Source organism: Schistocerca americana, chromosome 1, assembly GCF_021461395.2.
Source record: "Schistocerca americana isolate TAMUIC-IGC-003095 chromosome 1, iqSchAmer2.1, whole genome shotgun sequence".
Taxonomy (NCBI): Eukaryota; Metazoa; Arthropoda; class Insecta; order Orthoptera; family Acrididae; genus Schistocerca; species Schistocerca americana.
The window spans coordinates 1139638330-1139653380 of record NC_060119.1 but is presented as its reverse complement, the minus strand read 5'-3'; the positions used below and the strand labels follow the sequence as shown (position 1 = coordinate 1139653380).

Sequence of the window (15051 nt, the reverse complement as noted above, 5' to 3'; positions counted from 1 at the left end):
ATTAAAACTAGATTATACAGGAACTTCATGTTACATAATGTCATTTCTAACTTTATTGTAAGCAAGCACTTCTAAAAGAAATATTGCTGAAATATCTACGTATGATATGATTTTGCATGAGTGATTTCTGTATAATTGAGGAGACAATACCTGAAGTAGAAAAACAAAAAAACACAATTTTCTAGCATTAGCATCTAAAAATTACAAGATTAATATTTTACAATTGCCACAGCTGCATGGCAACAGAAGCAGAAAACACTTGCAGACATCAAACTACTTAACTCCCACAACACTTGAAAAATGGTAATAAATTCCCAAAATGCATCATATTGTACATGGAAAAACTTAACTGATGCAGTATTTTATTACATAAATCTCCAAAAATGTGGCCATGTAGGTATTAGTAAGAAATGCATTCATTTACCTTTAATGTCCTTGTTTAACAATAGGTTAACAGTAGGTAACTAACTGGGGGTGCAGCAGTTTGCTACTGAATTATTTGAAAATACAAAAAATGGCGACATTTAAGGTATTAACTGATACTCCTTGCCACATACACATTTACAAACAAAATATTTAAGGAAAGGTTCAAATGAATCACCTCAACCATACGGTTTTATCATTTATTAATTTATACATTCAAAAATTACGTAACAGGTTTCAACGTTTACCACCCACTCGTGGTGCACTTTTCTGTGTTATTTTTGATGCCTTCTGCTTCGGCACAGGTTTCGCCTGAAAGATAAAATTGTATTCAGTCACTCAAATGTGTATTTTAGCTTGGAATTATATGTATAAATATGAAGCTCATGTTGCTGTTGACACTACCTAGTTGGGAAAGAGGCGGGGAGGGCCGGGGGTTGGGGGTGGGGGTGGGGGGGGGGGGGTGGAGAGAGAGAATTTACTAATTAAACCATTGATTCTTTCCTTCTGACCCATTGCAATTGGTGAGTGTATGAAACTACTATATTTGGTACACAGATTTGAATCACAGAATTCAATATTTATGGAAAAAAACCATACCTTAGGAAGTGCAGCCTGCTTCTTTGCTGCTTTGACAGCTTTTTTCTGCTCTTTAGCAGCCCTGAAACAGAAATCAGCCATTTTCCAAGAAATCTGAATTACAGTAACTGTCAAATACTACAATAAATATTACTACAGCTGAATGTATCAGTTATGAATAACCAACATTACATGTATCTAAATTTAATATTTTTATGCTCAACAGCATGCAAAATGTTAGCTTCAGTACATGAAAGTGAGCTCCAAACAATATCTGCCTATTTTTATTTTACAAAGAAGTCCAAAAAGAAAATACAGCATAAAATTCAATATGTTGCACATTTCAACTGATTTACTAAAAAAAAAACACATGAATACATGGATTTTCCTCAACAACCAATTTGTAATTTAAATATTTTCAGGTACTGCAGACAAAAATTAGGTAAAAAACCACACATAAAAATTGGCAAGGATATAGAGCAATGTGACATAATTGTATTTCACAGCTGTTAGAGAAGGCACTTAAAATTAATCACGAACTCGGCAGAAGCCACTAGTGATAAACATTCAAGAGTCACTGAAAATGAATTAGGTCATGTACATCACCTGCTCTCTTTCTAAGGAATTTCTTAAAAAAAAAAAAATTATTGCATCCAAATACAGTAACGAACTATTGTGTGTGGTGCGCATTCAATCTATTCCTTTTTATTCTATACAAATACAGACATTATTATTAAACTCTTTGACTTCTGTTTCATGAAAAGCTATCGGTTCATAGAGAGTTTTGTAACCTCATTACTAAACAATATTCTGTTAATATGGAGAAGCCTTGCAACATTGGTACAGTCATTATTTTATGCACTTTCAGAGTAATAATACACATTGAAGATCACAATACTGCTAAATGAAAATCCCTCTATTCCCATGTGCCCCATTAATCTTAGTTTTCAAATAAGAGCCCCCAATAAGCATCCCTATTCAAATCAATCTTTCACAGGGTCTCAATACTCTTGATAGCTAAAATATGCACTATGTGACAGTCACTCTCCTGTTTCTGCCAATACTCAAGAATGTGACACACCACTTCATCTCACGTTTTGAGTTGCATTATTTCTCGCTTTCTTGTCATTTTCAATACAGGGGGTACATATAGGAAGTTAGGTTAGGATTATGATAAGCAACCTTTTAGTCGGTGAGCCAAAAGAATTTTACAATTTCACCTGGTAACATGTTTAGCTGCCAACACCACATTTCTTACTTTAGCACGTTGAGTTTCACTTGCTTCCACTGAATACCCACTTTCCACACACACTGTCTGAATGTGCACCCCACATTAAAATGTGACCCTCTGCACCTCTGGTCAGTGCCAACACCATAATGTTTGTTCATTCACATAAAAGTGCCCAGGGAACAGCCCACCAAGTCGTGAGGCATGCACCAACAGTTTCTATGCTCACTGAGTAGCAACGACCATTCTGCAAGTGGACACTTAGAAAGGATGCAATCACAGAGTGCACTCTTTACAGCAAGCTCCATTACTCCACTGTATATTAACAAACTATTACCAACCCATTGACAACTGAGTTGCAACTGGATTTATCTGATCCCTTTTAGTTATCAGACAAGATAGCACCCACCCATGCATATCTGAAATCTTGGTTGGGGTGAGACTAACTTTTAGCGTAGCTTGAGGTCTTAATATGTACATCAAATATTTTGATGCACACACATCATACAGGGTGTGATTCGAAAGTTTCAAGACTGAACTCCGAACTAGAAACTTATTGGACATTTTAAGTACAGCAGACTAAAATTCTTCAAAATATGATACTTCAGCAACAACACAGTGCTGCCAGCAAGTCTTCCACAGTTCGTAGCCCTTCTGGAAGGCCTCAGGCGTCATGCTATCAAGGGCTCTCGTCGAAGCCTGCTGGATGGCGTCGACGGAGTCAAATCGCTTCCCTTTTAGGCCTGCCTTGAGTCAGGGGAAGAGGAAAAAGTCACTTGGAGCTAAGTCGGGGCTGCAGGGCGGCTGTGGCAGTGTTGTCACATTGAACTTGACCAAAACTTCGGCGGCAGCGCGTGACGTGTGAGGTGGTACATTGTCGTGCTGGAGAACTCAATCGCCCTTGATCGCCAGGTGGACAAGGCGAACTCAATCGCTCATGCGGCGGAGCACTCAAGTGTAAAAGTCACCTGAGTCTGTCCACGAGCAACAAACTCCTTGTGAATCACTCTTTTACCATAAAAAACAATCAGCATGCACTTCACACACAACTTGCTCATGTGAGCTTTCTTGGGCTTTGGTGAGGAAGCAGTGTGCCTTTCTGAGCTGATGCTTAAACTGAGGATCTTCCTAGTAGACCCAGGTCTCATCAGCAGTAGCCACTTCCTCCAGAAGGTTCAGATCAACATTCAACTGTTGGAGCATTTCCTTGCAAACAGTCAGGTGCTGTTTCTTCTGATCCACAGACAAAACTTTTGGCACACACTTTTTGCATCATCAAATTCTCCGTCACAATCCTCCACACCGTACTCTTGAGTCCCACTTCATCGGCACGACAGTGATCATTGTTTAAAAGTTCCTGCACTCTCTCCACATTTTGATCTGTTTGGCTTGATGATGGTCTCCCAGAGTGGTGGTTGTCTTCAACATTCCCACAGCCATCTTTGAAACGTCTGTGCCACATGAAAACCATTGCACAGGACTTCTTCCTCAAAGTACTCTTGAATCCTACCGAGTCTCCGTGGCGCTTTTGTTCAGTCGCAAAACACTGCTCCAAGTGCTGTTCCATTTTCACCTCTCCCACTTTTCAACCAAAGTCAATGACACACATGCTGCAAGCGATACGCTCTCTCCAGGGTTCCGGGCACTCTCCAGTGTTCCAGAGGCAACTGCCGCAGCATCAGTTTGTTCCCCGAGACCCCCCAATACTTCCCCCACCCAGCAGAACCGGTCTGCACGCGCTCCCCTACTCAGAAATGAATCAGAAGGAAACTTCTGAATCACACCGTGTACATAAACTACGGAAAATACTAAGTGGGGTTGGGTGTAACGGTGATGCACTTTAACTTTTGAGACCAGTTTAATTGAGATATTAACTTTTCTAGCTTGGGAAATGAGTCTTTGGTACTGACAGTCAAGTAACATTGTTGGTTTGCCTTGTGACCACAGGCAGCCAGCCAATGACGGACTGCATTCAAGCAGGTAGCAGGGGCCTTGTTGCTACTCTGCAAATTGGATGCACTCGTGTCAGAAATGTATCAGTTACTTCTCACATGCGAATGGTACAGTAGTTTCGTCATTTGTATTAATAGTTCAGTCCATAGTTTATTCTGTTTTGTTGTTTTAGTGTTTAGTTGCTTATGTTTCCTTTTAAACAATGTCCAGCATAACAAGTAATGCCAGCCCAACACTTGAAGTGAAACGGAGGAATAAAAGTGTGCTATCTAGCCAGGACTCCAAATTCGTGTTTGGTGAGGGTCTATTTGTGGGGTGGGTGAGTAGAAGAAGGGGGTAGGGGGAGGGGGGAAGGTGAATACTTATTTCCTCTTGCTCAGGTTGTTAAGAGGACTGCAGCAACGTTGCAAACAAGTAAGAACACTTGTAAAAATACAGAAATTACAGTACAGTATAGATGCAGTGAGAGTAGCAGAACAAAGCTGCCCCATTCTATCTAAATTACTCATGTCACTACACTTCAGAAAGATTATCTCTAAAGGATACAAATTTTCATTATGTACTGTACTGAAAGACAAAGGTTTCAATTATTCTGTGTTTAACAGACAAAAGATTCATGGAAATGATGTAGTTGCACAGTAGTGCACAGGATCATGGGTGTGAGATTCAAAAACAGTGTGGACAGATGAAACTTGGGTTAATGCCAGCCATTCATTACATTGAGGCTGTAGTAAAGGAATGACCGAGGGGACCATGGAGTGCCTGTTGGAAAAGGAGCACAACTTGTTTTATGCGGGTACATCTGACAGTTTTGTGCCAAACTGACTGTTAATGTTTCATTCAAAAATGACAGGTGATTACCATGAAGAGATGAACAGTGGGTTTATTTTAAAAGTGGCTCGAGACATTGGTTTCAGCACCTGCAAAGTCCATCAGTGATCACCATGGATAAAGGTCATTATCATTTCATTGTTCATGATAGGACACCAACTTTTTACGACAAAAGAAATCTTATCCAGTGGCTGAAATGATGAAAAGTGGATTTTGGAAGAATTTGAAGTAGGTGAAATTACCCGAAAATGTGGCACAAAAGAAACCACAATTTCAGACGCGTGTGATTAACGAGATTGCTAAAAGGCATGGACATGAAATTGTTCAGCTTCCTCCACAGTACTGTCACTTCAATGCCATTGAAGAGGTATGCGCACAAATAAAAAATTAAGTTGCTGCAAACAATATACAAATTCGCCATCCATAAGTAGAAAATAATCATGCACCAGCTGTCAAACAACTGACAAGTGAGATGTGGAAAAAAATTGTGAAGAGTACTGCGAGTATCAGAGGGAGCCAAAAATAAAAGTATTGTGGATAAATGCATAGAAGATTGAATTATACATCTGAGAGGGAGAATGATATTTTAAGCAGTGCTGAAGACTATTTTGAAAGGAACGAGAGTGGCATTTTCTCACTAGTACAACTCCAACATACTCAAGAACATGAGGCCAGAGCATGCCATCTATCACCATACTATTAGTACTATCTTGAGATTAAAACTTACTATACTGATAAATTATTCTGTCACTCTTAGAACTAATTAATATTTCTAATATTTAATAATGGGAACAGAAACTACAGATGTTCAACAATTTACGAAAATACATTTTCATTTCTACTGTGATGTTTGACAAGTAACCTCATTATCTTTTGGTATAATAGACACTAAATATACTCTCTTCACTTTTTCGAGATTACATGTTACAAGTAGCAACTGCAAATAAATTCACACACGGAAATATGACCAGCATATTGTCGACACTTTTGTTTACGCTGCCAGAGAACCTGTATCAATATACTGAGTGCAGAGTGGCATAAGACATTTTCAGCAACACTGCCACCTGAACTGTCAATACCAATCACTTGTCTCGTGAACTGTATGTTGGTTACTGAAATCTTTACATTTATTACTGCTCACTAATATAAAAAAATGTGATTTAATCTTGCAATGCACTGCAAACTAGATACATTTCTTCCAGTCACTGCCGTCACAACACTGTATCAACTGACAATGTTATGCAGTCTGTACAACTGTCACATCCTCCTTACCACATCATTAGACGGCATGGCTATTAATTCCCTACCGCCGCCACACGATAACAAAAGCAGATGCTCTATCATATGGTGAACCTAATTTTCTTCAAGACTTACTTTACTGATTTCACTGGTTAACGTGTGTTCTGTCGTGCATAAAAAATATAATAAAATATCCACAATTTTGAGTGCTATTCGTGATACCGGTGGGAAATGAAATTTGTTAGTACTTTAGGCTTTGCTTTACTGTTTCCCTCTGGCAACAATATGCACCCTTGTCACTTTCATATACCACGTAGCATTCTTCTTTGATCTAGAACATATACTGCTTTCTTACTTTGTTTCTATACAAATGGTACCTGCACACTACCAAAAATGGATAATGCGCATCTTGGGGACAAAGACAGACAGAGGAAACAACTCACAGAATAGAGTTCACAAATACTCTTGAATGAAATATTAATTAAATGGCAGTGATGTGGATAGGGATTTTTTGAAACACACTTTTCCACAAATTGGACAAAATTAGACACAGATACAGGGTTCTAGAGTGTTTTTGACAAGAGACCACAGGTTCAAGCCCAGTACATGTGACTCGCTGTGGATGCTATGACAGTGAAGGTATTCTGGAAGAAAAAGAATACTGGCTCAGTGTGTGTACATTTGAAGATGCTTAGGTGCTTTCTGAGAGCATTACATCCTTGCAAAGTCCTATTCACCTCTAGCTATTTTACTGATGAACTGGCCCACGTGGCTGCCAAAAAATGTTTTTTGTATAATTTTCATGTTTGTCCTCAAGGCCAACAAATATACTGCCATCTGAATAAATATGTTGGCACATGCATATTTCGTATGGATGCTGGTATAAGCAACATTGAGATACTACTTTAGTCAATTGCTGGGGTTCCCACTGTCAATGCCCTTTTAATTGTTCTGAAACAGTCAGGTGATCAGTTCACTTCTGTAATAACTGCATTTCCCAAATGAGAGCCAAGACATAAAAGCTGTCTGTATAAAGTGTGCCATCCTACAAGATACTCAAAGGGAAATTTATATTCGTACCAATGTAGAAATTTCTTTCTGCAGGTACATCCCACCGAAGTCTGAAATTTCAAGCAGTACATGCTATATAGTCTCACAGACATGGACGACTTCAAACTTTTGAGTGTTTGGTGTATCTGGATACACTTACAACTTTGAAATAAACACAAGGGCGAGAAGAAAACAAATTTGGGCATGCTTACAATGCACCAAACTTAAGAGCAAGTAGCAATACTGTCACACACCATGAACAATACGACTACAATTACTGTACATAACTACCACTGTCGGTATACATGGAATCGGGTATCCATTCCCTCTGATCAGTAAGTCACAACAGAATTACGAACTATAACTTTCAAACGGTGAACTCGAGGGCAGAAAAAAGGGATACTGTGAGGAATGAGTTTTTAGTACTGTTGGATGTGGAATTTCATCATTTGACTTGTTTTAGATGTTTCTCATAACAATAAGAAAATAAAGAAACATCTGAACATTCCTTGTTCAAACTGATAAGGACTTACAATATGAACATAGGTGGTGTCAAGTTCCAGCAGGCAAGCTAATAAGGTGAGAATACAGCAATACAACCCAGAAAATGGTGTAGGCATCATTTTTATCACATGCTTGCCACGACAAGTTTTTAACTCCTTGTTTTTATTCAGAGGCATTACAGCCATCGGTGAGCACAACTAGGATAACGAAGGTCAACAATTCAGAGTTTAAATATCCGAGATTTCATTTAATACTTCGGCAATAAAAACTCCACTAGGCCAAATCCAATAGTTGTTAGTGGACAAAACTGATTACTGGTCAGTACAAAAAAACAACAATGACGGTAATGCCGACTTGAAAGGGATTCTCATGCAGGAAGTTTGGTGTATTCCTTTGTTCCAATTAATTAAACACTGTTCAATTGCCTATCATAATAAGATAATTTCTTAATTGCAACCCAACAAACTTTGTTTTATTTAATTCCACGGCGCGTTTCAAAGGTTTAAACCTCCATCATCGGGTGGATTTACATTATTTAGTATGACATTTGTGTGTGTGTTGTGTTACTTTGTTTACAATGCTTGGGAATGTAAAACTTAAGCACATGAACAACTATGTGTGTGATGGTCACTAAGGCAAATGAAAGTGCTGGAGTATTGTAAGTACAAAAGTCATATCATACATTACTGATTAAAATCTTCAATCATATCTTCTTTTGTTTCTCCTCAATATTAATGAAAGAATTGTTTAAATTTATGCGCTGTAGGGTTAAAGATCTTTTCCAATGCGTAGTTTGGTATGATTCATTCTAATGGAAGTCAGGATATGCAATTTCAGCAGGCATGGTCCATATCAATTCAGGCAGGCTAGGAAAAAAAGTCTTACCTTCATAGTCTTGGATGTCATTGAATTAAGCGTATGTTAAAATGAAGGACCAAGTAAGGAACATGTATTTTTTTGTTTTCTCCAAAAAATTTGTTCCGAGATAGAGCCCTCCAAAGACGACACTGCACATACACAGTTCTAGATATTTTGTTGGTCTTTCAATTTGAAAGGTAAGTGCTTTATGATTACAAAGAAATCCTCCATTTGGACTTACGGTAGCATTAAGTTCACTAAAATTTTGTATAACTCTTGACTGGTGTCTATAATCTCCGCAATCCACCAGACACAGTCATACACAAATGCCAGAAACATCCCCCCCTCTAAAGTTGTGAATCTGCTGTTTCTGAGGTGTTGGCCAAATTAACAAAATTTCTTCTTTCCTCCTCTTTAAAGTGTGTGCAATATGAGTTCACCCATCACTCAGAGTCAAAAAATGTGTGTTCTGAATTCCTTTCACTGGAGTAATTTGTTTGGACCAGTCTTCTTTCTTCTGGTCACGGAATTCTTCGATTTCCTCTTTGGACAGAAAATGAGGGCTGTGGATGGGTGAGATTTAATGACTCTTGCAAAATCTTCAGCATTCTGAATCACAGCAGATTATGTTTTGTAGTATGGTGCTTCAGCAGGTCTCCTACACAATCACAAGGACTCTTCTCGTATAGCACAGTATACCCAGCCAGTTGGCACAATCGACTTACTCAACAGCTGGTAATAATTTTTAAAATGACTAGGAGCACCATCAGAAATAATGATCTTGTCTGCCCCCGTTTGCAGTTGAATTTTGCGCATTGTTAACGAAGCAGGTGCTGAGTCATGCCGTGTGTCATTGCTTACAATTACAACACTTGTGGTCTTGTTCTGAAAATACGTCACTCTGTAAAAATTGAAACCTGGTATTTACTCCAATGATACTTCTTGTGGGAGACTTGCAGACCAGTTGTCAGGAAAATCACAATGAAGCACTAAACACAGTCTGTACACACCCTTTCACTTCTGCAATGTGTTTTTGCTGCAATTTTTTCAGATGCTGGTGTGTTACTGCTTTCACTGACCACTTACAGTTCATCAACGAAACTGTCAAAGGCAACAGTTTTCTTAATTAGTTTATTTTCCTCCCATGTCTCGTATATAATTTCTGCAGAGTTATCTGCTTTATCTTCCACGCCAAGTGTATGTGAAGACAGTCATCCATTTCCAGAGCAATCACCACATTCTTGAAGCAAAGAAGTGTGTCACTTTACGTCACAGATTACTAATGACTTCACACGCCCAACCAAGGTGTCATATGTCACGTGCTCCAGTAAGTTCTTCAAAGTTACCACACAAAGTTCAAAATTCATGCAGCACAGACAGACATACCTAGGTGGATGTAGAACTACCTACTTAGGTTGTAGTGCATAAAATTTTGATCTTCCAATACGCGAAGTTATGTTTCTTTAATACTGCAAGTCATCTACCTCTTCACTCCCACAACTTTTTGACCTTCAACTGTTACAGTTACAGTGTTTTTTTGTTGGCACACTGGTGAGAACAGTCCCAGATAAAATGACTGCACTATTTGAAGTTGACCTGCTTCTACAGGGTGACCATAATAGGGATCTGGTCTTCCAAATATTCCTTTTACAGACCTCAAGTTTCTTGATTTGTCTATCATGTACTTTGATACTGATGGAACATGGTTCAAATTTGTTTTCTTTGAAGATGTATCTAAATTTGTTTTCTTTGAAGATGTATCTAAATTTGTTTTCTTTGAAGATGTCTCTGGAAGAATAGTTAAAAACTTGCACCTATTCACTGCAGAATGTATAATATTCAACAGCTGAATTGATATTTGTGAAAAATTCCTAACATGAGGTGGAAGAGTGTTTTGGTTCATTTTCTTCTGAAGACGGAATTTCTACTTTGAAGGGTGTGGTCAGTTTTGCTGTAATGTATTCATCCATAGCTTTAGCAATTTCTCTGCGCTTTCTTGATGCATAGAGCTTATGACTCTACTTCACTGACAACGGTTTCGTCATAGGAGTAACACCTACGTCTGTAGTTGACTGATTCAGGGTATTCAATTCTTCCTCTACTGATGCAAAATCTGCATCATCTGCACCATGGGAGGCTTCACCTTGTTCAGATAGTATTATTATTCTGTCAAAACATTTAGAACACAAAAAGTCATCACTGGAAGTATCTTCACTTTGAAATAGAGTCTTCAAATGAGAAAACTTATTCCCACCCTGAACGAAGGCATATATCACTCTTTTCTGGATATGCAAATAGTCTGCACACTTCACTCTCCTGTGGCCGCCGTCAGAAGACATTTCAAACAGTCCTTTTCATAACAAAACCTGTCCAACTTAAAACTGAAAGCTCTCCTTTACAGGGAAATAGTAATACACGGTACTGATGAACAGGAAAAAATCTAACTTTCCTGGATTGGCATTTTTGGGGGAAAAAAAAAAAAAAAAAAAAAAAAAAAAAAAATATTTCAAGGGATATCTTAATCACACAATCTTAGTTTAGCAAATTTGTTATTTTCACGAACCCTTGCGTTGAGCATGCTACTGTCATGGCCCCAAATATATATTTTGTTTACAGTGTTGACAACACAATGGTATTCTAGTGGCAAACCTTGTATGTGCAGTGTCAACTTTCACTACTCTAACACTAATTGCTTGGAAAAACACGTAGCGCAAATACTGAATCTAGACATCTGTATGTAAAGCTACATACAAGGTTGGAACAATCACCATTCTGAATAACATTTGATACCTTTTTCAACTGAATCCATTTCCTTTCAATCTAATTTGAAGTTCACAATGTTTGTAGAAATGTGAAGGAAAGGGACCATAGCCCAATGCACAAAAACAGAAATACACAAAGGTTACCTATAGCACAAAACATTTACAGGAGGAAACTACAAAAGAACAGTAGATTGACATTTTCACCCAAATTGGACTGTTACCTGATAGCCTGCTCTCGCTGTGCTTTCCTAATTTCAGGCTTCATATTCCTTTTTGCCATGATGTCAGTTAGAGATGCACCAACAATAGCTCTGTGAAATTTCTGGGTGCGACGGGTTCGCTTTTTGGTCTGTTCCTCTTCCTGACCTTTCTTGTGCTTCCGCCTAAAAAGGTACACAGAGTGTAATACGAGCAACAGAAAGTCTGAGGATAGTATGTAATTTTATGACAGTACTCAGTTATTAAATTTTCATCTGGACTCAGTGGATTGACAGATTATTAGAAACATCATTGAAAGAAATAAGTTGTGAGTGAAGTTGCTGAAATGAGTAATTCAGCCACAAAAAAGTAACCTATTATTAAAATAAATTTTCAAAGTTTTGCTGTTTGATATAAAGGACATGTTTATACTGCAATTAAGTAAATTCACTGATATATCTAACGCTACACGCTGCGACATAACAATAGAAATGTTACCTGTATAACACCGTCCATGTCACCTTCCTGGGATTCCTTTTCATCAAATGTGAAGATTCACATTTCGCATTAAGAAAAGTAAACGTCTGGAACAAGTAAATACACTTAGTTAATAAGTGAGTAGAAGATAAAACAAAATCAAGACAGCTGACAACCCACATGCATATAAAAATTAAAGCTTCCAGTGCGATGATTATTTTGTATCCTGGCCTATTTACGATACCTACAACGGCAGCGCCCACTACGTGCCTCTGAGGAATCGTGGATTAACACGCCAATAGGTGTGCCACAGCCGAACAAACAACCTATCCCATTCATTTCAAAACAATCAATTATAAGTAAATATCTACAACAAATGAAATCTTGAATATGATGAACATTGAACAATATACAACCTAGAGGTGATCAAATCCACAAGTGAGGGAAATGATTCGCATATTGCACAAGCTGAAGAGAGAACTATTAAAACACTTTACAGAGTGAGTCAGCTATGAAACATCTCCGTTCCAGCAGTGAACATTACCAACCCACTTTTACGATCGAAATTAAGTTCCGCAAATCTGATCAAATAAATATGCACACATTGCGAAGCTTGTAACAATTACTGGGGAACACGTAAATCGACACTTTATGACACAGCTTTGCATGGCGTTTCAACATCCACCAATCATTATTTCCATAAGAATGTTGTATGTGCTTTATCCCCCCCCCCCCCGCCCCCCCAAAGTTTACCACGAACAATGAAAGTTATTACAAATAGCACAAGCACACTCGCAAACGCAATTACAACTATAGAACATTAACCACTGCTCCCACAAACAGAAATTACCAATCGAGCCCTTTACAGAAACTTCGACGCCTGCTATTAAGCTTTTACAAACATCACGGAACACAGAACTCAACACTAACTTAAAAAATAACTCTTACCTTTCCATCCGTCTTGACCATGGTTTTCCCATGGCCAGGGTATATTTTATACCCACTGTAGGCACACAGTCCGATCCTGTTAACGAAATCATTTTGTTACATTTCATTATTTACAGATCTAACAGCACAACACAAAAGATGATATCAGAAACAACAATCAAGAAATTCTCATGCTGTACTTACTTCATCTTCTCTCACAGGAAACGGAACCCTAATGGCAGATCCAAACACCTTCCGTTGTTGTTAAAGATACTACACTACACAGTTGTGTTCTACGTTACTTCAGATCCCTGGATTTCAAGACAAATGAGTGACGAAACTTCGCTACTGAAGCGCTGGAAAGCGGCAAGCCTCTAAAACACAGTGAGGATAATTGTAAGCTGTGTGTATGACCGGAGAAGCACCATATTTCGGAGCTTGTTATGGCACTATTGCCTACTGTAGCAATCGCCACCAGGAAGGTAACCGACAAAGTGATTTTTGTATGTTTTGGAACAGAGACCGGTTTTTTGTTACGCTATCTCTTTCAAGCTGAGATTATTCTTGTTTGTTCAGCTTTGACTATTGTAAATTGTTTACAGATATAATAAAGTTGTCGTAGCGCACTAAGGTGACTGATTACATGCCAGATGGCTAGAAATTGGGTGACCCACGAAACAGAAAAGGAACACGAGCGGAAAAAAGGCTATACGAAGCAGTACAGTTTCATCTTGTCAAGACTCGAAACGAAGTCAAATGGAAATGCAACTGCTCAAGATGCAAGAAGAATTCCACAAGCAAATAGGAGAACTACAGGCAGAGTTAAACACGCAGGATAATAGAGGGTCGGCGCAACGATTAATGGGAGAAAAATGAAATTCGACGAATGAAGGATCTGAGGAGTATGCAGCAACAGTCAAGCAGTGAACGAAAGTACAAGTACCGTTGTTCTTACCAGATAAACATGCTAAGTCTGGCATTCACGCAGAACAGTGTAACCGATGAGCGCACGAAATTCGAGGTGACAGTCAACAGTGTACGCCGGTAGTCGCCAAACGTTTTTGCTCGAGAGGCAATATTGACATTGTGGGTCGGCATCTCGGGTCGCAGGTGTACTGATCTAATTATTAATAAATAGCTTACATAAATTAATGTGTTATGAGCCCCAGTAGACTAGCTATAGATTTGTTGCTGACCTCCAAGTACTAATCATTAAAATTCATGCCCCTTCAGAGCACTTTGTGTTGACTGTTCTCAGTTGTGATTGCTGCCTCCCTCATCGACCCTAAGTGCCTGAGTGTCCTTGTGTTTTCTTTGTGAGCTGATGATTAATAATTGGAATTGTACTTACATTTAAATGCATTATGCAACATGAGACACAATCACAAACGTTTACTAAATGTTTTGAATGCACATTTTCCCTCTACTCATTACATTATATTACAACAGCCTTCCTTGCTACAAATATGTATCACGTTTAAAACTGACCATCCCTATAACATGCATTCAAGAATTCATGTTACTTCCATTTCAAATTTATACAGTAGCAGGTCACTGATATGAGGAACACATGCCAGTGTTTATCAGCACTGGAAGACAAACGAGAAAACATTCCCTCTATCACATCCCCTCACCTCACAACGACAAATCTATCTACCCCAGTACCGAGCTTCACTCCTCAAGTGAGAGACCAACTTTTCACACACCTACTACAATTCTTCCAGAGTATATTTGATTTGACAAAGAAAGCAGATACAGTCAACAGATACAAATGGTAAGTATTTATTCTGTATTAGGTTCAGATATAAATCAATTAGCCTTTTTCAAAAGGTATTAAATATTAACTCACCTGTAACAAATAGTATTATATTTTCGAGTGAGATGAAGAGTAAATACTTACAATACACAACTGTTCACTGCACCTGACTCCTGTTTCTGATAATGATCAACCATATTTATAATACTAAAATCATGTAATACAGGGAATAAGAGTTTTATATCGCCATATGCTAGATTGTCAAC

At 38.4% G+C, this 15051-nt stretch overlaps 1 protein-coding gene across 1 annotated transcript; it reads right to left on the bottom strand.

Annotated features, from left to right (window-relative positions):
- Window positions 1-609: 609 nt before the first annotated feature.
- On the bottom strand, window positions 610-13313 carry LOC124619250 (60S ribosomal protein L24). Its single transcript, XM_047145511.1, has 6 exons — window positions 13234-13313; window positions 13051-13126; window positions 12124-12209; window positions 11649-11810; window positions 1024-1084; window positions 610-735 (listed from the first exon to the last, which is right to left on the bottom strand). Exons 1-6 carry the CDS (start codon window positions 13236-13238, stop codon window positions 661-663), a joined length of 465 nt encoding a protein of 154 aa, XP_047001467.1. The 5' UTR covers window positions 13239-13313; the 3' UTR covers window positions 610-660.
- Window positions 13314-15051: the final 1738 nt, after the last annotated feature.